Here is a 21,242-nt window from a genome sequence, read left to right on the forward strand (position 1 = left end):
ACGTTATGAAACATTTTAAAAAATTAACCAAGCAAATGGAATAGAAGCAGACGTTTTTCATTTCTCTGTATGTGAAGGTGCTAGATTGATGTGTCCAATACTTTTTTTATGTAGTGACATGGGTTCTGTGTTCCAGAGATGAATGTTTTTGTGCTAAATCTGTAAATCAGCCATAGAAAAAAAAGCAAGTGACTGCAATGATGATGTTAAAACTGGGAAGACATATCCTTTACCTACATGGGCAGGAAGGCCACTCGGAGGAGGAGAAGCCATGACTCACTCATCTTTGGAGCCATTTCTTTTGGTCTGAGACTAAAATTAAAGTGTTTGAACAAAATTGCCATTGTTATGAAACTTTGAAAGACTGGCTACAAGACCGGAAAGACTGGAAACACAGTCCAAACTGTGAAATAAGGGGTGGCATGGTATTGTATTGTTGCAGAAGAGACCAACTTAATAGACATCATGAGTAAAGAACATTATGCAAAAATATTATAAGAAAGTCTCAAAACACTAGCGAGTCTTTCAAATGGACAATAACCCCAAATTATGTCAAAAGCGGGTAAAGTCAATGTGAGCTGAGCTAGAAGCTAAGATTTTATCTCCACTAAGCACTTTGAATTGCCTTGTTGCTGAAAATGTGCTATAGAAATAAAATTACCTTACCTCCACTGTCGCTATGCATGCTCAATATGAGGGATGGCTGGAAAGTTAATGACTCAATGCAAACGATTGTCACCAGTGCTCATCCAGGAGTGAATGACTCGATGCAATTTTCTGGGTTTCCTTTGACAAAAATACTTTTTTAGACTGATGTTAATAATGAACTGAACTGAATGCACTGTTTTATAACTAGAATAGAATAGAATTTAATATAATAGACTTCCGTAATCCCAAAAGGGAAATTGCTTATTTACTGACAAGCTACAATTGGGACTTATGTATGATTGAATTTAAAAAGACTTATTGTGAATTGGTGCAATATAAATAACTTGAACCGTATTAAAAACTGTGCAAGTGAGGAGGCCTTTAGCCAGTTCATTCAGGAGGATTAAAATTCCAGCAAATTATAGTGAGAAGTTTATACAGTACAGATATTCTGACCCAAATCATTCCATTAACAGATAACTGCTAAATATTAAGGAAATATAAATTTGACAGAGAATAAAGGAAATTATTCTGGCATTTAACAAACACACTTTTTTTTGTTGATCTACTGGGAACAGTAGATCACTTAAAACTGGGAACAGTTTTAAATGATTGTAATCTCAGACACTAAGAGAAAAGGGTTTCTTGTGTTTATTATTTTATTTCCACTGCATCAACAGAGAAAGAGTCATTGTTCTGACAATTGTGAAGTAGTTCATTTTTGCATTTGCATTGGGTGATATTTAAACAAGCAGCAGTGATATAAAAGATAAGCTAACCTGACTTTAATGAAATGTGACGTTTAGGGTTAGTTGTTATTTTAGGTAAAGCAGTCTAAAAGATAAACTAAGGTAGAAACATGGTGGTCATTACATATTGATTTGTTATTGGTGAGTTTGGGCCCAGCTACAGACTGAAGTGGTTTGTTTTGTTCCAGAATGAAACTGGTGTTTCACTGGTTTCACAACCAGTGAAACCAGTGTTTCACAATGCCTTAGCAGATTAAAACAGGCTGATCACATTGCCGGCTGTCGCATATCGTCTTTTTGTTGCCCGTAATTTTTCAGGCTACTCCTTGTAGTCAGCCCACAAGCAACCAGGGTACTTGCCAACAGTTTGTTCCTTCGTCTGAGCAGATGTGTGTTATGTTTAGAAGCCAGGACGAGGTAGAAGCACGAGTAGACAAAGAACTCTTCTTTACAGCTTTTATTCTTAACTTGCTCAGCAGTACAACAACATCAGGTATTCCTTTCCCCATCTTATCTCTTCTTCCCTCTACAATCAATACTATTCTCGTACACCACCTAGTGGTAGACACAACAATATGTTACTGCATAAATCTAGTGGAAGTCTTTCAAAGTCTGGCATTTTGAGCAGCAAGAAGTTGCTGAAAGAAGTTGACTTCCAGGGTTTCCCCCAGAAAACTTGCTAACCCCAGTGGTCGGGGTGCTGAGGCGGTCCACCGGCAGTCCACCGTTTTTTTGTATTAAAAGATGTTAAGGTGACAGAAATTTAAAAATATCACTCAGTAATTATACGTTATGGGAAAACATCGCCAGTGAACAAACAACAAATCAAAATATACAATTAAAATGAATATCAATTATTTGCACTTTTGTTTAAACCAAATTAAGTCAGCAGCTCCATCAGGAGCCCCAGGGTTTCAGGGGACCCATAAATGCTAATATTTTAACACAGACCACAGATACACTTGTTTATTGAGATGATCAATGCTGCTAAATTTTTATTCAATTTACAAATCAATTTTCAATTTGATTCAAATTACATAAATTAAAAGATTTTAAATTGTTTAACATTTAAATGTAAGATTTTAAGGAGCTGTCAAGTTTACTTTGTAAAAGTTCAAAGAACATATTCATAGTTAGATTGTTTTGTTACCCTAGCTACTATCTGATGCTGCAAATTCTGCTCAAGGCCTCATACAGCCTTGGACCAGCCCTGCATGATGAGGTAATCTACTGCACTACGCAGACGGGAAATTTAACTCAATGCTGCTAATGTGATTTTAGTAGCTCTTTCATTTCGTGTCTGAGTTTTTTATAAGCGTCACAGAAAATATTCTGGTTGGTTGAGTTTATGGGACGAGTTTCTCAGATCTCCGCGCGGTCGCGCACATTAACTCTAAGTGGACAAAGCATTTGATACGGTTTGATGTATCATGTAACCGGAAAAATTATACTAAAAATAATACTACAATAATATAAAATCAGTGTGATGCTAGACAGGAGAGCGTGAAAGCTCCTCACCAGGCTGAACCTGCATGATCAGGTTAGCACTAGTTCGTTAGCGGTGTGATTGGTCTGGCTTTAAATGCATAAACTATAAACCTGTCTTCTATAAACATATCTTTTAGGAATAAATCTGCTCCGCCAGTGAAGCGCTCAGAGCAACAGAGATGCTTGCAATCCGGCTTAAAAAAGAAAACTGAAAGAAAAAAAAAAGTAATTTTTTTTTATTTTCCTAAAAACATGCACAAGAAAGGCTTAGCCTGGTGGTAGCACTAGTAAAGGATGGCGGGCCGCCAAGTCTATAATACACTGGGGGAAACCCTGACTTCCAAAAACTTTCCCAGTCTTTGAGTGTAACAAATGATTTTCTCTCCAGGTACGCTGCATGTTGAACATTTGGGGAGTCATGCTCTTTATCCGCATGACATGGATTGTTGGCCAGGCTGGAATTGGTAAGCTGCCAACTCATGTTCAATTCCTAACAGTTCCAGTATTAAGGAAAAAGCACTGGTAGAAGCTTTGTTTAATTTATATGCTTACATAAAATGGAGAACTTATGTTTAGTGTGTGTATGTATTAGAGATGTGCCGATCAGGTTTTTTCCTGCCGATACCGATCACCCATGAGGGCCGATCACCGATACCGATCACATAATTATTATCATAAACACTACCAGTTACATTATGTGGAAAAAGGAACCATGAATTCACCTTAATTTGGACAAAAACTTGTTTTTAATAACTTTTTTCAAGAAGAAAACAAAACAAAAGAGGCATTGTGCAAATTGTACTGCTATCGGTAATACTATCTTTAACAGACTGAAAACATATGAAGGCTCTGAAGAGGCTAAATGATGCAAAGAGCCAAAATAAAACCTCTCAACATTGCCAAAAGAATTCAAGTATAAAACTTGACATTCAAAGGCAAATACAGGTTCCTTTACAATAAACAATCCTGAGTTACTGAATGAAAACCTCCTGATAGCATGGCGGCTAGCTGATTACTGCTAGTTCTGATTGGCTGTTTCTGACTGAGCGGAGTAATTATGCAGAACGGGGAGATCGATCGATCAATTCTTTTTTTTAGAGATTATCTGTCTCATGTTAGGACAGCGAAAGTTTTAATACGTATGTAAAATGTATTTTTTTAGGTTAGATGCTGCAGCTTTAAACAGAGGTTCGGTGTGAGAGTCACTACCAGGTGGAGCAGAAGCGGTGCTCCGTCTGTGAAATATTACTACCTGTTGCATAGCAGCGGTTCAACAGCGAGGGCAGAACCAGCGTCTTACATCGCAGCTCGAAGACTTAAATAATTTTGCGGGTTATTTGTTTACCTTTCTGACCGTCATGCTAATCCGGGTGAGTGTTTGTAGCTGTGCGCTGCTTTACCTGCTATCTGATCCTCCATATGTCTTTTTTACTGCAGTGAGCCTCGATGTAGCCAAACTCCSTCAAGTATGGYATTGTTTTTATGTCGTATTAGCTTCGTTGTGTTGATGCATTTTGACGTGCTTCAATTTTCCGCCGCAACACGCAAACTTCCCCATTCACTCAGTGCATTATAGTTCCACATCGCTTAGGATTTGTTGCTGCGCGTTTGCGCAGTGTGAAGGAAAGAGACCAGCTGCACAGGCAGGCTGCGAAATGAGATGCAGGTGATCGGTATCGGCAACAAGAGCCAATGATTACCGATCATGCACTTTTTCGCGAAAATCGTCCGATTATGATCGGTGACCGATCGATCGGCACACCTCTAGTATGTATTGTTAAGAGAATAAAATCCTGAGCTCGTTATATTCTCTTGTCCTCCTGGATTCATTGATGCCATGCGTAGAAACGAAAGCCACATAGAGATGACAGTCAACGCTCCACGTCATGCCTTTTCAGAGTTTATTCTAACATTTAAAAGTATAAAATCACATTGGTAACACAGACACTTCAAACACACTAAAACAGACATTCATTTACCTGAGACAAATAGAAAAGAAGAAGAAAGAAAGAAAAGCAAAGACGTCTTTGGAGAGTTGCAAGAGCAAATCTGATTTGTTACTCCTGTGTACAAACTTTTATAGTAAAGGCATATTGTTGTCTTTAATTTATTCAAATAAGGCTTATTTTTGCTCATCCAACCAGGAGCTGTCTCGGACCCTCTTTAAAGTTAGAAATTCCCTGCAATTTGTTTTCAAGATCCAACATCAGTTGTCACCTTTATCTAAACAGAGTGGAAGCAGAGCTTCTCCTCCACTGGCCTGCCTCATTCTGTTTTATGGCTTTTCACAGATCAGTGTGAAAGCTGGAACTTCTCCTGATTCTTTCCCACACAGACAAAGGGCAGATCAAAAGATCTTAGTAAACAATCTGCTGTAACTACAGGTAACATAAAGGTCAATAGGGCAGAATAAGTTATTAATCTGAAAACTATAATTAGGCTATTTCAATCAAAACATGTTGCCAAGTTTTAAAACTAGCATATTTAAAATTTATTTTCTTAACAGTATGTATGTAATCTCAAAGACCGTCTAGCTCTTCCTGTCTCAGCAGGCAGCACAACATTTATTTTTAGCTCGTTATGGTAACGATCACCTGTTAGAGCAGTGGTTCTTAACCTTTTTTGACGTACCGAACCCCCCAGTTGCATATGCGGATTCACCGAACCCTTCTTATTCCAAACCCCAACAACCCTCTCACACTACGCTCTCCTTTCTTTCATGTGGGAAATTATCCAGATTTGCCAAAAATTTTTTTTTTATCAGTCGATAGTGTCACAGTGTGGCATTATCTAAAACTACACCAAACGCAATATGATAAACGACTAATCCGGTAAAGTTAGCCTTCCTGTGTTTACTCTGTAGACTTCAGTACAGAATGGACCAAAATGCGTCATCAACCCATCAGTGAAAAAATGGCGACCTTCATGGGTGAAAAACACAACAAAAAATGTAAATTTTGAAGCAATTATGAGTTTTGGCGTATTACAAGCAGTAATTTTTTAGGTAATTGGAAAATTGCAACATATTTAGGCCAACATGTTCAATTAGTCCTGGATCCTTTTAAAGGTGTAAAATGGACAAACAAGTGTAAACTATATATATTTATATTTTTAAAGATATTTTACATTTTCAGATTACAATTCTGGTCTAAGGTGGGCTGTGTGAGTTTAGTACCCAAAAACCTCAAAGCTAGACTCAGAACTTTTAACCTTGTTTGTCTGCTGGCAGAAATGAGGGCAAATCACTTTTCCTCTTGTTTCCTGAAAAAAGGTAACAAGGGTTATTTTTTCAGTTTTATAGTAAGCTAACTTGGATGGATTCACTGACCTGGTTTGGATTCAGGATATCCATTAGTCCTTCCTTTAGCCTAAAGGTGGAAGCAGGTCTGTTGGTGCCTTAAACCCTATATTGGATGCACAATGCTAAAGGGCACAGAGACGGGACAGATCACTGGACTCCACCTTTGTACAGTTTTATCGGTGTTGAACAGAAGAGGTTCAATAAGGGACTTTTTTTATGCACATATGATATTGGTGTGTGTTGTCTGCATGTGAGCAAGACCAGATTTTACCAATGGTGTTGGAGAGCTGGTCTCCTGCAGATACAGGAAACATTCTGGCCAAGTTGCAGACCACTGGCATGTGGTATAGTTATCAATAGTCTGCCTACAGCCATCGCACTAGCCCACAATCTGGGATTTTCCACTGTGATGTGAAAAATTACCTCTAACTACAGGGGGGTTTGATGGTGGGGGAAGTGCCGTTAACACTTCACAGAGCTCTGACGGAAATGACTAACATGATACATCTTTGTGTTTTATTTTGCAGCTCTGGCCTGTGTGATTGTCGGTATGGCAACTGTTGTGACAACCATCACTGGCCTCTCTACTTCTGCCATAGCCACCAATGGATTTGTTCGAGGAGGTATTTGTCGAGTCCCAGTCTGCCTCTAGATTAACCTGGATTTGTAACACCCATTTAAATTGGTTAAAATTGTTAGTATAAAGGAATTCGAAAGTGAGTTGAGTCTATATTGATTCTTTATTCGGAGTAGTAAATGTGGTTTGGTGCTGGGTGGAATGGCAGGACTTTGTAAATCTGGAGAGAAACTCCCATCTGTTTGGTCCCTGATTAGTTGGTTGGTTCATGTTGGTTCAATGGCCCCATGGGTTTACCCCTATTTTAAATTTTTACTGGGGGTACCTGCATGGCATCCTCATGCTCAGGGCAGAGTGGGTTTGGACCATGCTTCTTGGAACATCATGTACAATTGGAACCCAGGTTCCAATTGACACAGAGATGCAGACATGGTGTTGCGGTACCCATCAGAATACATCAGAAACCCACTAAACCAGTTTACTATGCAATCTCCAACGAGGCCTCTTTGTGATGTTAAGCTCTTTTAGGTCTTCTAAAAGGCAGGCTCAGGCAGGCAGCTGATGTACAGTATCTGTTCCTGTTTGGATCCTGGAACTGAAATAGCTCTGAGTTCCTCACGTGACATTTCTTTTCTGTTTGTGTGGTCATGGCGTTCTCTCTAGTGGGCTGGGTGCTGATGCAATAACGAAAGTGTTTGACGATCACTTTCACATCATGAACTGGGACTAGTGGGAGTTTGTAAACCTGAGTTTCCCACAGAGCATAGCAAGTTTGCACCCAAACTCAGTCTGGCCTTGATCCACATTAGGTAGAATACATTTTTCGATGCCATGTGATTGTAATCATTGATCATCTGTCTGATTTTGATCCATTTTATGATGTAGAACAGTATTGCAGCATGAAACCACAAACAAATAGTCATGAGTAGACCTGTCGCAATAAGCAATCAGTTATTTGCATAAGTTAAAATGAGCTCATTTGCATGATTAATCACATTTCTCTCTCTTCCAAAAACTGGATGACTTCAGTCTCGCCATGTTTTGATCTCCATGCAGGAGGAGCGTACTACTTGATCTCGAGGAGTTTGGGTCCAGAGTTTGGAGGCTCTATTGGCCTGATCTTTGCCTTTGCCAATGCAGTGGCTGTGGCGATGTATGTAGTCGGCTTTGCTGAAACTGTTGTGGAACTTCTCAAAGTAAGTCTTTTGATTTCCTATGTTGCTCATTGTAAAGATTTTTTTTTGTGATTACTTATTAGCAGATTTAGTTTTAATGCGAGTCACCTACTGATCATTGCATCTTTGTTTAACATTTCCCTGAAATGTCTGTCAGGGTGTGGATGCGCTCATGACTGATGACATCAATGACATCCGAATCATTGGCACCATTACAGTAATCGTTCTGTTGGGTATCTCTGTGGCAGGAATGGAATGGGAGGCCAAGGTATACCTGTCAGCTGACACCAACAGTATAGAAACACAAAGTTTCTGGAAAACCTTCATATCTCTCTGTAACCCTCTGATTTCCATAGAATTCAAGAAATAATTCAGTCATTTGTTTTCTTTAGGCCCAGATCTTCCTGCTTGTTGTCCTTGTCACAGCTATTGTGAACTACTTTATCGGATCCTTCATTTCTGTGGAATTAAAGAAGCCTTCAGGCTTCTTTGGATATGATGGTATGATCTGACTGTGACTCTAAGTTTTTCTTTTTAACCAAACTTTAATTTTTCATATTCCAGATATTTACAGTGGTTAATAGCAGCAATTACAACTGCTTCTTGCACTTGTTTTTTAATTTCAGGTGAAATCATGTGGGAGAACATGGGACCAGACTTTCGAGATGAGACGTTCTTTTCTGTCTTTGCCATTTTCTTCCCCGCAGCCACTGGGATTCTGGCTGGTGCTAACATTTCTGGAGACCTTGCTGTAAGTCAGCCGGTTAACACTTTAAGAAAGTGCTTTACATGATGAAAACACAAAAATACAAAGGTATAAAAGACATCACAATTGAGAAAACATCAAAAATTTGACATTTTGTCAAGTGTCATTAATACACATCAAATATGTTAGTGTTTCATTTATTATGATTCAAAAGCAACTCTAAACAAGTGCCTTTTAGTCTTTATTTAAAGGAACTCAGTATTCCAGCTGTTTCGTGGTTTTCTAGAAGTTTATTCCGTATTTATGGTGCGTAGAAGCTGAATGCTGCTTCTTCATGTTTGGTTCTGGTTCTGATGCAGAGCAGAACCAGAAGGCCTAAGAGGTATGGAAGGTTGATCCAACACAAGCAGATTTTTAATGTATGAGGTGCTAAGCGGTTCAGTGATTTATAAACTAACAGTATTTTAAAGTCTATTATCGTACTTTAGAACTGGGTGATATGCTCCAACTTCCTTGTTTTAGTGAGAACCCTAGCAGCAGTATTTTGAATCTGCTGCAGCTGGAGGATTGATTTTTATTTTTTAGCCAGACCTGTGAAGACGCTGTTGCTGTAATCAATGCGACTAAAGGTAGATGCACTTGAGGTACACGTGTCAAATGTCAGGACCCTACAACTGGGGGTGCACCGATTTATCGGCCAATACATTTGTCTGCGGTGATTTCCTTAAGTTTGGGAAATTGGTGATCAGCTGATACTTGCACATGAATACAATTTTATTTACAGTATCTCAACAAAGGTTTAAAAATCAACCACTGTCCTCTTCTGCTCCCTTCTATGAGTGAGTTTTGACTGATAGACCAGTCCACCAGGCCATGTCTGCACATTTGCAGTAAACAGTAGTCACCATACTGTTGACAATTTTCTTGAAATTGTCAACAGTTCAGACAAAAAAAATTGGTATCGACCAAAATTGGAATTGGCAGTTTCAAGTTTTTTTTAATGATTGTCAGTCAGCGATTGGCCAAATAACTGCAATCGCTGCACCCTACTTGCAACCTTCTTGTTGATCTAACAACAAGAAGGTTGGTAGATCAACCTTCTTCAGAGTTTTATTTCAACATTATTTTTAACCTCAGTCTAAAATAATTGTGTAATTAGCTAAAAAAACTTAATCATTAAAATTATTTAATCAAATTCCACTTTGCAGTTTGTTTTTTTAAGGTGCTGTTTGGAATGAGTTTCTAAACAAAATGAGCAATTGTTTAAACAATAATTTCAATATTGTTTGTCATCCATGAGCAAACAGAGCTATTTCTGTTATAGCTGAGTCAATATTTGTAGGTTTTGTTGCATGTGTTGCAGGACCCACAGATGGCAATCCCCAGAGGAACACTACTTGCCATATTGATTACAGGCATTGTCTACTTAGGGGTTGCAGTTTCAACAGGTACACTCTGCTCTTCTGTTGGCAGTTTTCCCCCCTTTCTTTTGAGGATGCATCTTATCTTACGTGTGTTCTGCTTTTCTGACTTTAGGGTCTTGCATTGTGAGAGATGCCAGTGGAAATCCGAATGACACAATCAGCACACAGTTGATTGCAAATTGCACTGGTGCTTCCTGCAAGTTTGGCTTTGACTTCTCTAGCTGCAAGAGCCAAAAAAACTGCCGCTATGGACTCCATTATGACTTCCAGGTATGAAGCAGCTTCAATAAAAGAACAATTTGTTAATGTTTTTTATTATGCTGAGAATTGGGTTAAACTCCAACCAAGCAATTCTCAAAGCATTGTAATGTTTTCATTCTGTGCAAAAGTCCCAAATCAGAGAGAACTTAATACATACAGATACAAACAATGCTACCAAGTTGAACTTCATGCTCTTTGTTCATGTGTGCTGGCAGGCCTATCCTCCTACCTACTTGTTCAACTGGCCCACAGAACACTAACGCTTCACAACAAACCCACACACATGCTCTGCTTGGCTATATCATGTAAATTACTTCATATCCATTGAGTGCAACACTTGTGATTGAGGACCATGTTGTTGGGAGAGATAAAACATTAATTAAAATGGCAAATGTATCAGATTATAAAATTACTACATCTGGTCTATGAAAATAAGTAACATCGAAAAAAAGTTTTTAGGTTGTCATGCAAACTCCCTCAACCAACCCAGATCTTCCCTTGAATCTGGTTTCAGAATGAATGCACACAAATTCACACTTGGCACATACAAATAGCAACATGAATTTGCCACTTATTTCCTAGATGGAAACATTAGAAAGTTGACTTTGTTTCTGTGTTGCTTCAGGTGATGAGCTTGGTTTCAGGTTTTTCTCCCATCATCTCAGCTGGAATCTTCTCTGCCACTCTGTCCTCTGCTCTGGCCTCTTTAGTGAGCGCGCCTAAAGTATTCCAAGTAAGAGTCAATCCATGCACTGGGATAACTAATACATTATACTACTGCCAAACTGTTTATCCCTGTGTACGTATTAGTTCTATGTTCTTTAAGATATGAAATGACATTGCTGTTTTTTGCAGGCTTTATGTAAAGACAACATCTACCCTTACATTGGAATTTTTGCCAAAGGATATGGGAAGAACAATGAACCTCTCCGAGGCTACATCTTGACCTTCGGCATCGCTCTAGCTTTCATCCTAATCGGTACGCTACTCTCTTTGCTTACTTTTACATTTTTCACACTAACTTGTACAGCTAAAGTTTATGGTAACCATATCTGAATAACAATAGCTTAAAAGCATAAAAAGCTCATCAGACGATGTTATACCTTCAAATTGTTATTATATCTCACTGGCTTCTGAAATAGTTTTAAATTTAGAATGTTCTTATATTAATTTGTTTTAAAAAAATTACCTAGGAGTTGCATTTTAATCCACATTAGGTTTTGGTTAACAAAACCTATGTGGCTTTAATTTTAATAACAATAGTTCCAAAATATGACAATTTTTTTTGTCATTAGCCTGGAATGCTATAATGCTCTTTCACCAGTCTTGCACAGATGGTCAGTCTCTCGTCTGCCAGCTGTTCAGAACTGAGCAGCCAGACTTCTCACCAGATCCAGTAAAAGTATTGGCATCACCCGGTGCACTGTCCTGCATCCTAGTGGATTTTAGAATTTGGCTTAAAAGTTGTTGGCCAGGTTCTTGATTATTTGTGTCAGCTTTTAACTAAACACACTGCTGCTCGTGGCTCCCAAACTTACAATCTTCCGTTATATTTAGTTGGACACTCGGGGGACCATTGGTGCAGCTTTGTTTAGCTGACTCTGAAGATGTTTTTAAAAAGTGTTTTCCCAGACTTGTTGCTTCTTAGGCTTGTTTGTACAACTTAACTGTGATTTATGTTGTACAGTGCTTTATGACTTTCTCTGGTATCCATTTTGTTTGAAAGTGTAGTATTTTTAATAACCCATCATACTGTTGAGTAAGACAGTTGGAGAGGAATTGGAAGTAATCCTTTTTATAAGTTTCTGTTTCTTCTGTTTCCAGCTGAGTTAAACACAATTGCGCCAATTATCTCCAACTTTTTCCTGGCATCCTACGCCTTGATCAATTTCTCTGTGTTCCACGCATCTCTGGCCAACTCTCCGGGTAAGATCAAGGTGCAAAAAGTGAAAACCAGCATAAAAACATGTTAAGCTAAGAATGTTAGACAATGTTGGAGGTTTTCTACACATACTGTGATTGGTTTAATTACATTGAATTAGTGATTTTAAATTTGAAGTTAAATTGTACTAAAATGTAAATGTGATGAAACATTATCAAGAATTAAAACGAGTGACTAGAGTATGAACTGATCCTAAGCAGAAGCATGCATTCCTACTGTTGACTCGCAGCCTATAAGGACTGGTGGAGATGATGACCATTATTGTGGAGTTTTTCCAAAGATTTTAGCATGGTCTCAAATGGGGATGCTCCGATCAGGTTTTTTGCTTCTGATTCCGATCATCCACGAGGCCGATCTCTGCCGATCACCCATCTTAAACAGACATTCGGTGTGAGAGTTCAGTGCCGAATGGAGGTTGAGCGGTGCTACGTCTCTGGAATATTACTGCCAATAACGAGTAGGGCTGTATAATTATATTGATTCTACAATATTTATAAATTTTTTCCCCCCTTGGAAGATATTGATTTTTCATCCGCGAGTATCAATACGTTAAACCATAGGGGTCCATAGGCTTACACGTCTTTTTAACATGTCTGATTTGTGACGGCACAGCAGCAGGACTCTGCCTCCCCCAGTTTCACTTTCAACTTGTGCATAAAGTGCACATTATAAACTACATACCAGTTTTTAAATTGTGTTAATAGGCCAAGTATAACCGGAGTTATGCTAAATTAAGTAATACGTATTTTTCCAAATCTCAGAGAAATGTCAAAAACTGGCTTTTCCAGTTATGTGACAGGGAATGAGCTTCCAAACGTAAAAAACGAAACGCAACATTAGATTCCTTTGTTTTTGGAAATCTAAAATCTTCAATAAATAACATGGGTTGTGGTTTGTTGCATTCTAGATTCTAAGTCTCTGTCCAATGAGAGTCAGGTATTGTGTGGTTGGTGCTTTTAATCAGTTTTCAGCTAATTAAATTCAAGTCTATGGAACTCAGAATGTCACCAAAATCACTCTTTCCCTCTAAAATCATTCAGAAAATTGTAAAAGTGCTTTGAATCGTATCAAATTGCATTGTTTGCCCAATATAGTGATATATACTGTATTGTGAGATTATTGTTTAATAATAATCTCACGATATGATACGATATACAATATCCAAGTCTATGGAACACAAAATGTCACCAAAATCACTCTGTCCCTCTAAAATCTTTCAGAAAATTGTAAAAGTGCATTGAATCATATCGAATTGTATCGTTTGCCAAATATCTTCCAAAATCAAGGAAGAATACGGCTGGATCGAACCCTATTAACACAGCCAAAGGATTATATTGGGTGTTTTCTGGCAACCGCTCGGCGGTGAGTTGTTTGTTTTTACGTACTTTTTTTTATTTTTTTTTTATATTGAAATCCGGTGGTGACACGCCCACTCAATCTATGTATTAGTGATTAAAAAAATCGTCTTATTGATTAAAAGGTCATTCTCTTTTTGTTAATTTTGTGACTGAATAAATGATGTATCGTCAAAATAGTCCCTTTGATTTTTGTAAATCCGTCCTTTTAGGATAGTTTTAGTTACTTTTCATTGATTTTGTTGACGGCCTATAGAACTCTGGAATTCTTTGAAGTTGTGCAACAAAATAAAATAAAAACAATTAATTGTTTATTGAGACAATACTGAAGTCGATTAAGTTTAATTGACTCTAATGTCAATCAAACTTGGATACAACTTGAAAGTCCACTTTAATTTGATCTGTAACTTTGATATGTAACTTTATTTGGATCTGTAACATTAACGTGATCTTTAACTTGAAATTCATTTGAATGAATCCTGAGAAATATTCTATGTAATATAGTCATTTTTTTTATTATATAATGTTTAGTTATTTTGGATAACAGTTTAACCCTGTTTAAATGTGAATGCTAATTTTTTATTTTTATTTATGGCCTTGTTTAGGTCAGGGTTTTTTTCCACCCCCTGTTTCAGCCCAGGATGGCGAGCTACCGGATCACCGCAGGTTTGCGGTAGGACTTAATTGAACCAAACTACTTTATTCATTTGGACCTATTGCCTTGGGTCATGGACTAAAAACAGTCGGATTATTGATTGATGAACCATTAATCACCCTGGATTCAAGAACGGACTTAAAATAGGAAAAAAAAACTCTTGGGTGTCATCAGGGTTTATTATTTTGTTGTTTTGTTTTTTTCTTATGTCTATTGGTTATACTCATAAAAAATCACTATTATTATAAATATTATTATTATTGAATACCTTCCTATATATATGCAAAAATATAAGCTTGAATACAATAACTTCAATTTACTTTATGTCTGATGGTGTTTTATTCACACACACGGGCTCCACAGCCGAACCTTTCTGACTGCCCGTGCCCGTAGTCAGGCACCTAGCCCTAGTTAGCATTACACAAGCAACACAATTTTATAACATTAGCATGAAAATGAAGGCAATTCCTCATTTGTTTGAGATTTGAGATTTCCAAAAACAAAGGAATCTAATATTGCGTTTTTTATGTTTGGAAGCTCATTTCCTGTCGCATAACTGGAAAAGCCAGTTTTTGACATTTCTCTGACATTCGGAAAAATACACAATTTTAAAAACTGGTGTCTAGTTTATAATGACCACTTTAAGTACAAGTTGAAAGTGAAACTGGGGAAGGCAGAGTCTTGCTGTTACGCCGTCACAAATCAGACGTGTTAAAAAGACGTATAAGCCTATGGACCCCTATGGTTTAACGTATCGATACTTGTGGATGAAAAATTGATATCATCCAAGGGGGGATCAATAAATATCGTAGAATTGATATAATTATACAGCCCTACCCCTGAGGTAATTTTCCACCGCAACAATCAAACTTCCCTATTCACTCAGTTCCACATGACAGGATTTGTTGACGTGTGCTTGCGCATTGTAAAGGAAAGAGGAGATGGCTGCACATGCAGGCTGCGAAGTGAGATACAGGTTTAAAGTGAAATAAATGTACAATATGAAAACAAACAATGTCAAATCATATTCTTGACCAGAGCTCTGCCGTTATGTTTTTGTTTGTCTTTTCTAAAATAGCTGCAGTTTTGAAATACATTTTTTGGAGTTGAACTCTTTAATTTATTTAAAATGCATGTTTTACTGATGAGTAGCTGGTATTTTATTAAGTTGTGCTCTTTCCTCCTCCTATATCAAATCCTGTGCAGACCAACAGGTACAGATTATTTATCCGTTTCTAATATCTGCAGCAGGTCATCTGGACCTAAATGGTACATGACTCATTTAGACAGAATGGTTTGTCCTGCATCTGGACCCACAAGCTGGAAACCCAGTTTTGTGTTCGGGTCTCCCCCCCTCCAACTTCATCTCCCTCTGGGAACCATAAACCTTTCATGGGAAAATGAGAGATTCAGGTGTACCGTTTATGTCCTGTGGTTTGTTGTTGACTCTTTCTGTAACAACACACAGCAGTTATGCCATCACTAAAGTCCGTCTAGCTTTGTGTTAAATGTTATCCTGTTAATAGCTGTTATAACCTTATAGTCCTGAGTCTAATAGCCTTCTAATTTTCATTGTTTAACCCAAGCATTTGTTGTCCATGCCCTTAACAGCTCTGTTTACTATTTTAGAGACATGACCTTATATGGAGAACAACGGTGCTCCTTCTTTTTCTAATTCTAATTATTCTAATAGAATATGTCCCAAGTTTAAAGAGAATATGTATCTTCGCTTCGTTATATGATCATTTTTTTGTTAACTGCCAACTATCCCACAGCATCGTACATCCATGGCCCAAACTTTCTCTTCTTGTGATAAATTGTTGTTGCTGCTCCAGGCTGGCGTCCGAGCTTCAAATACTACAACATGTGGGTTTCGCTTGCTGGAGCCGTGCTGTGCTGTGTGGTAATGTTTGTCATCAACTGGGCGGCTGCTCTACTCACTAATGTCATTGTTATGGCTCTCTACATCTATGTGAGTCACAAAAAGCCAGGTGAGTTCTTGTTTTTGCAGATGTGACAAATAATGTGACGTATTTCAGTAAAACTGTTCTCTGCATGCCATCCTCGGGACCTCTGCACTAAACTGCTTAAGATGTTTGGTTGTTTGTTAAATTTACATATTAACAATATCTAAATGTTCATAACAAGTGAACTGGCTGTGGATCAGTAAGAGTAGAGAACAAATACAGGTCCTTCTAAAACAATTAGCATATTGTGATAAAGTTCATTATTTTCCATAATGTAATGATAAATATTAAACTGTCATATATTTTAGATTCATTGCACACCAACTGAAATATTTCAGGTMTTTTATTGTTTTAATACTGATGATTTTGGCATACAGCTCATGAAAACCCAAAATCCCTGTCTCAAAAAATTAGCATATTTCATCCGACCAATAAAAGAAATGTGTTTTAATACCAAAAAAGTCAACCTTCAAATAATTATGTTCAGTTATGCACTCAATACTTGGTCAGGAATCCTTTTGCAGCCTTCAATGCGGCATGGAGGCAATCAGCCTGTGGCTCTGCTGAGGTGTTATGGAGCCCAGGGTGCTTCGAAAGCGGCCTTAAACTCATCCAGAGTTTTGGGTCTTGTTTCTCTCAACTTTCTCTTCACAATATCCCACAGATTCTCTATGGGGTTCAGGTCAGAAGAGTTGGCAGGCCAATTGAGCACAGTAATACCATGGTCAGTAATACCAGTGGTTTTGGCACTGTGAGCAGGTGCCAGGTCGTGCTGAAAAATGAAATCTTCATCTCCATAAAGCTTTTCAGCAGATGGAAGCATAAAGTGCTCCAAAACCTCCTGATAGCTGCTGCATTGACCCTGACCTTGATAAAACACAGTGGACCAACACCAGCAGCTGACATGGCTCCCCAGTCCATCACTGACTGTGGGTACTTGACACTGGACTTCTGGCTCTTTGGCATTTCCTTCTTCCCAGTCTTCCTCCAGATTCTGGCACCTAGATTTCCGAATGACATGCAAAATTTGCTTTCATCCGAAAAAAGTACTTTGGACCACTGAGCAACAGTCCAGTGCTGCTTCTCTGTAGCCCAGGTCAGGAGCTTCTGCCACTGTTTCTGGTTCAAAAGTGGCTTGACCTGGGGAATGCAGCACCTGTAGCCCCTTTCCTGCACATGCCTGTGCACGGTGGCACTGGATGTTTCTACTCCAGACTCAGTCCACTGCTTCCCCCAAGGTCTGGAATCGGCCCTTCTCAACAATCTTCCTCAGGGTCCGGTCACCTCTTCTCGTTGTGCAGCGTTTCGTGCCACACTTTTTCCTTCCCACTGAGGTGCCTTGATGCACCACTCTGTGAACAGTCTATTCATTCAGAAATTTCTTTCTGTGTCTTACCCTCTTGTTTGAGGGGTCAATGATGACCTTCTGGACAGCAGTCAGGTCAGCAGTCTTACCCATGATTGCGGTATTGAGTAATGAACCAGGCTGGGAGTTTTTAAAAGCCTCAGGAATCTTTTGCAGGTGTTTAGAGTTACTTTGTTGATTCAGATGATTAGGTTAACTGCTCGTTCAGAGAACCTTTTCATGATATGCTAATTTTTTGAGACAGGGACTTTGGGTTTTCATGAGCTGTATGCCAAAATCATCAGTATTAAAACAATAAAAGACCTGAAATATTGCAGTTGGTGTCCGATGAATCAAAAATATATGACAGTTTAATTTTTATCATTACATTATGGAAAATAATGAACTTTATCACAATATGCTAATTTTTTGAGAAGGACCTGTATGCTTTTTTTCAGTGGTGGAGAAAGTACTCAAAAAATTTACTTAAGTAAAAGTACAAATACACAGACAAATATGTACTCAAGTAAAAATACCACATTAACATTTGTACTTAAGTAAAAGTAAAAAAGTACTGGCTTTTAAAAATACTTAAGTATTAAAAGTAAAAGTATTTGCTGAATGGATTACCTAATCGCTAATATCATTAAGTGTACCGATCATATTTAATTGTAATACTTTACAAATGTGCCATTTTAATGAACAATGCCACAGATAAACCATGTTTTTATTGTGTTTACTCTGTAACATAGAATCACATATCTAAGTCTAAACTATGAATCGTAATTTCAGGAATGGAAACATCTCGTCTCCTGTCCTAACATAACATAAACTTCACTTTTTTTGCCACTACTGGCATTTATTTTTTCAAAAATCCAAAAGAAAGGGGATGGAAAGAAGGTGTGTGGGAGAGGACAGGCAACCAAGGAGCCAGTAGCAGTGTTGTAGTCAAGACCACCTACGCAAGACCAGCCCCGTTCTACGCGACACAAAAAAATTTACTTTTACCTATTAAAATTGCTTTTCAAATTAATCTGAAAGATCCACATTCCCATAAAAATATTAAATACTTAGAGCTGAAATAAATTTAATCAGTAAAGATCTGTCCAGAAGAATCGGATCGTTCCTGAATGACATATTACTTGGTCACAGCGTTGTCCCATATATGCGACACCTCAGTCAACACCTCCACACAATAATTCAGCGCATGAGTGACAACTTTTTTTCATCGCAGATGCAACRTGTGTCTCAGTCAGTACAGCTAGCTTTGCTAGCATCACGTCCACAGATCTTACTTTTCTTTAAGCTTTCTTTCCAAGTGACGCTAAAAGTTGGACGAAGTCCCACCGTCCGTGAAAGCGTAGCGCTGCTGATTTTACATGTTGCCATATCAATTTATGCAGCGCTATTATATTACTAATGATTTGACGGACACCGCTCCGAGAAAACAACTGCGCATGTCTTGGAGCTTGCGTGCGAGTAAAGGGGGAGGCAATGGGTGTCACCTTAAATCCCTGAACTTCACATTTTAACGGAAAAAAAGAGCATTGCAGCTTGGATGTAACGAGTAACGCGACAGTTTTGTAGAAATGTAGTGAAGTAGAAAGTACAGATACTTACTGTAAAATGTAGTGGAGTAAAAGTAGAAAGTACCCATTATTATAAGTACAGATAAACGAAAATTGTACTTAAGTACTATTATATTACTTAAGTACCACTGCTTTTTTTTGTAAAGAAAAACACTCCAATCAGCTCATAAAGTTCTGCTGACAGCAATATCAGTTCATCCTCTGAGGATGAGGACAGGAGATCAACTTCTCATTTCTGTTGAGTAAGACCGAATTGGACCAGATTCTCCAGTGTTCCAGAAAAGTTGTTCAGAATGTAGCTTTGCTGTTGGAAAACCAGAATTTGGAGGAGGAAAAAATGTTTTCTAAGTAACATGAAGCACTGATCTGTACCCCGCTAAACACAAAGCTGGGAACACACATGTGTGTTCACACAGTTTGACATGCAGCTACACACACAGAGTAGGCCTTTTCTCTGACTGTAGCACTGCATGGGTCACATGGCCTTTAGCTTGGCAGTCTGATCCATAAACACATTGACTAACTCAAGTGTCTTTTTGCCTGCGTGTGTCCGCCTTTGCAGATGTGAACTGGGGCTCGTCGACCCAGGCTCTAACCTACCAGCAGGCTCTGGCCCACACACTGCACCTCAGTGCAGTGGAGGACCATGTCAAGAACTTCAGGTATTGCAGAGGAGTTGCACTTACTTTCCCTAAACATCTACAGTATTTTCAAAACATAGGATGGAGCATTGATAGAACTACAGATACTAGTTCTATCATATTCAAGAACAGTTTACTGTACATCTTTATTAAAATGCTTGTTAACATGCCAAATCTTTACATTCTTATTCACTTTGATCTTTAAAAAAGCTGTTCTGGCAAGAAATTTGCTGTACATAGTTCTTGATGGAAATAAGACAATGTCGTTATAACAGAATATGTAAACTCCATGCAGAAAGATACCAGGTTGGGATTTGAACCCAGGACCTTTCACCGTGCAGCATGTTGGCTGTCTGTATTAGATATTAGTTTTTTAATTAAGATGATTACGTTATGTTGTACTGCCAAGTTGCTTGTGGTTAAAATTCATTAACTTGTTCAATGATCAGATTGTTGGTTAAAAGTAAGCAATGCCTGCAATAAAATGAACTCTAAATAACTCTCAAGCTGACAGCAAAGGAACACTTCCATTGTAGTTTGGTCCACTCAGGACAAAGCCTAGGCCACAGGATTGTCACCATACAAACATTTCAATCTTGTTACAGATACCAAGAGAAATGCTCAATATCATTTTTTGATCTAATGGCAACATTTTGTGAAGGAACATACTTCTTTCTAGTTGAGAACAAAAATATGATTAATTACAATATTACAAAATATTAGCTTCCTTAATTAGGGGAAAACCAATAAAAAGGAGATAATTAAATTGTTTTGAAAAATATTAAACCAAACAAGAGTCACTTTCCTGTTTTACAAAACGACAGGCAAAATGTCTACACAGCAAACTTTGCCAAAAAACCCACTTAGACTAAGTATTAGTCTGATATTGATGATCGGATGGGCATCAGTACGTTTACCACAATTGTGCCTTGGAAGCATCATAAACTAAGCTTAAGAATGGATCACCATTGATGATGGTAAAATTCAGTGCAGCCACCTGCTACTCCTCTGCCAGTTCTGGAGGCAAGCGGGGAGGGCATGAGGTAAAGAAAATGGGAATGGGAGACGAGCATCTACATAGGGCACCTCCTTTAACCATGGCGTCATGCAGCGCTCCTATTCCGGTATTCTTTGCCGGAGTTTGCAGTACCCCTAGTTGGTAAACTACTTATATTTTTATACAATTCAAACTATCTAACAAACTGAAAAAATCAGTTTTGTCACACGATTGCGACTAACCACTTAAAAAGCCATTTCAGAGTAAAGAATTGTCTAGTCGACCCCTTATGTAGATATTTTTACCATAATTCCTTATCTTCACTGAGTGCTTCCATTTGGCTGTCAATTTGATGTTGATGTAGTCAATTTTACAACTGAGGAGCAAGTACAGAATCAATTTGTATTAAAGTACATTCTGTT

General features: G+C 38.2%; 1 protein-coding gene across 4 annotated transcripts in view; it reads left to right on the forward strand.

Moving 5' to 3' along the window:
* The window catches only part of LOC103473108 (solute carrier family 12 member 2), an 81,829-nt gene that overhangs the window by 26,043 nt on the left and 34,544 nt on the right, over positions 1-21,242 (forward strand). For all 4 annotated transcript variants that reach the window (XM_008423065.2, XM_008423068.2, XM_008423064.2 and 1 more), the window contains exons 3-15: positions 3,274-3,349; positions 6,714-6,809; positions 7,820-7,959; positions 8,096-8,206; positions 8,331-8,439; positions 8,565-8,689; positions 10,008-10,092; positions 10,181-10,338; positions 10,955-11,062; positions 11,185-11,308; positions 12,154-12,255; positions 16,117-16,272; positions 19,745-19,844. In XM_008423065.2, coding sequence (XP_008421287.1) covers positions 3,274-3,349; positions 6,714-6,809; positions 7,820-7,959; positions 8,096-8,206; positions 8,331-8,439; positions 8,565-8,689; positions 10,008-10,092; positions 10,181-10,338; positions 10,955-11,062; positions 11,185-11,308; positions 12,154-12,255; positions 16,117-16,272; positions 19,745-19,844 — 1,490 coding nt within the window. The remainder of the gene's footprint in view (positions 1-3,273; positions 3,350-6,713; positions 6,810-7,819; positions 7,960-8,095; positions 8,207-8,330; positions 8,440-8,564; positions 8,690-10,007; positions 10,093-10,180; positions 10,339-10,954; positions 11,063-11,184; positions 11,309-12,153; positions 12,256-16,116; positions 16,273-19,744; positions 19,845-21,242) is intronic.

Source organism: Poecilia reticulata, linkage group LG12 (genome assembly GCF_000633615.1).
Source record: "Poecilia reticulata strain Guanapo linkage group LG12, Guppy_female_1.0+MT, whole genome shotgun sequence".
Classification (NCBI taxonomy): domain Eukaryota; kingdom Metazoa; phylum Chordata; class Actinopteri; order Cyprinodontiformes; family Poeciliidae; genus Poecilia; species Poecilia reticulata.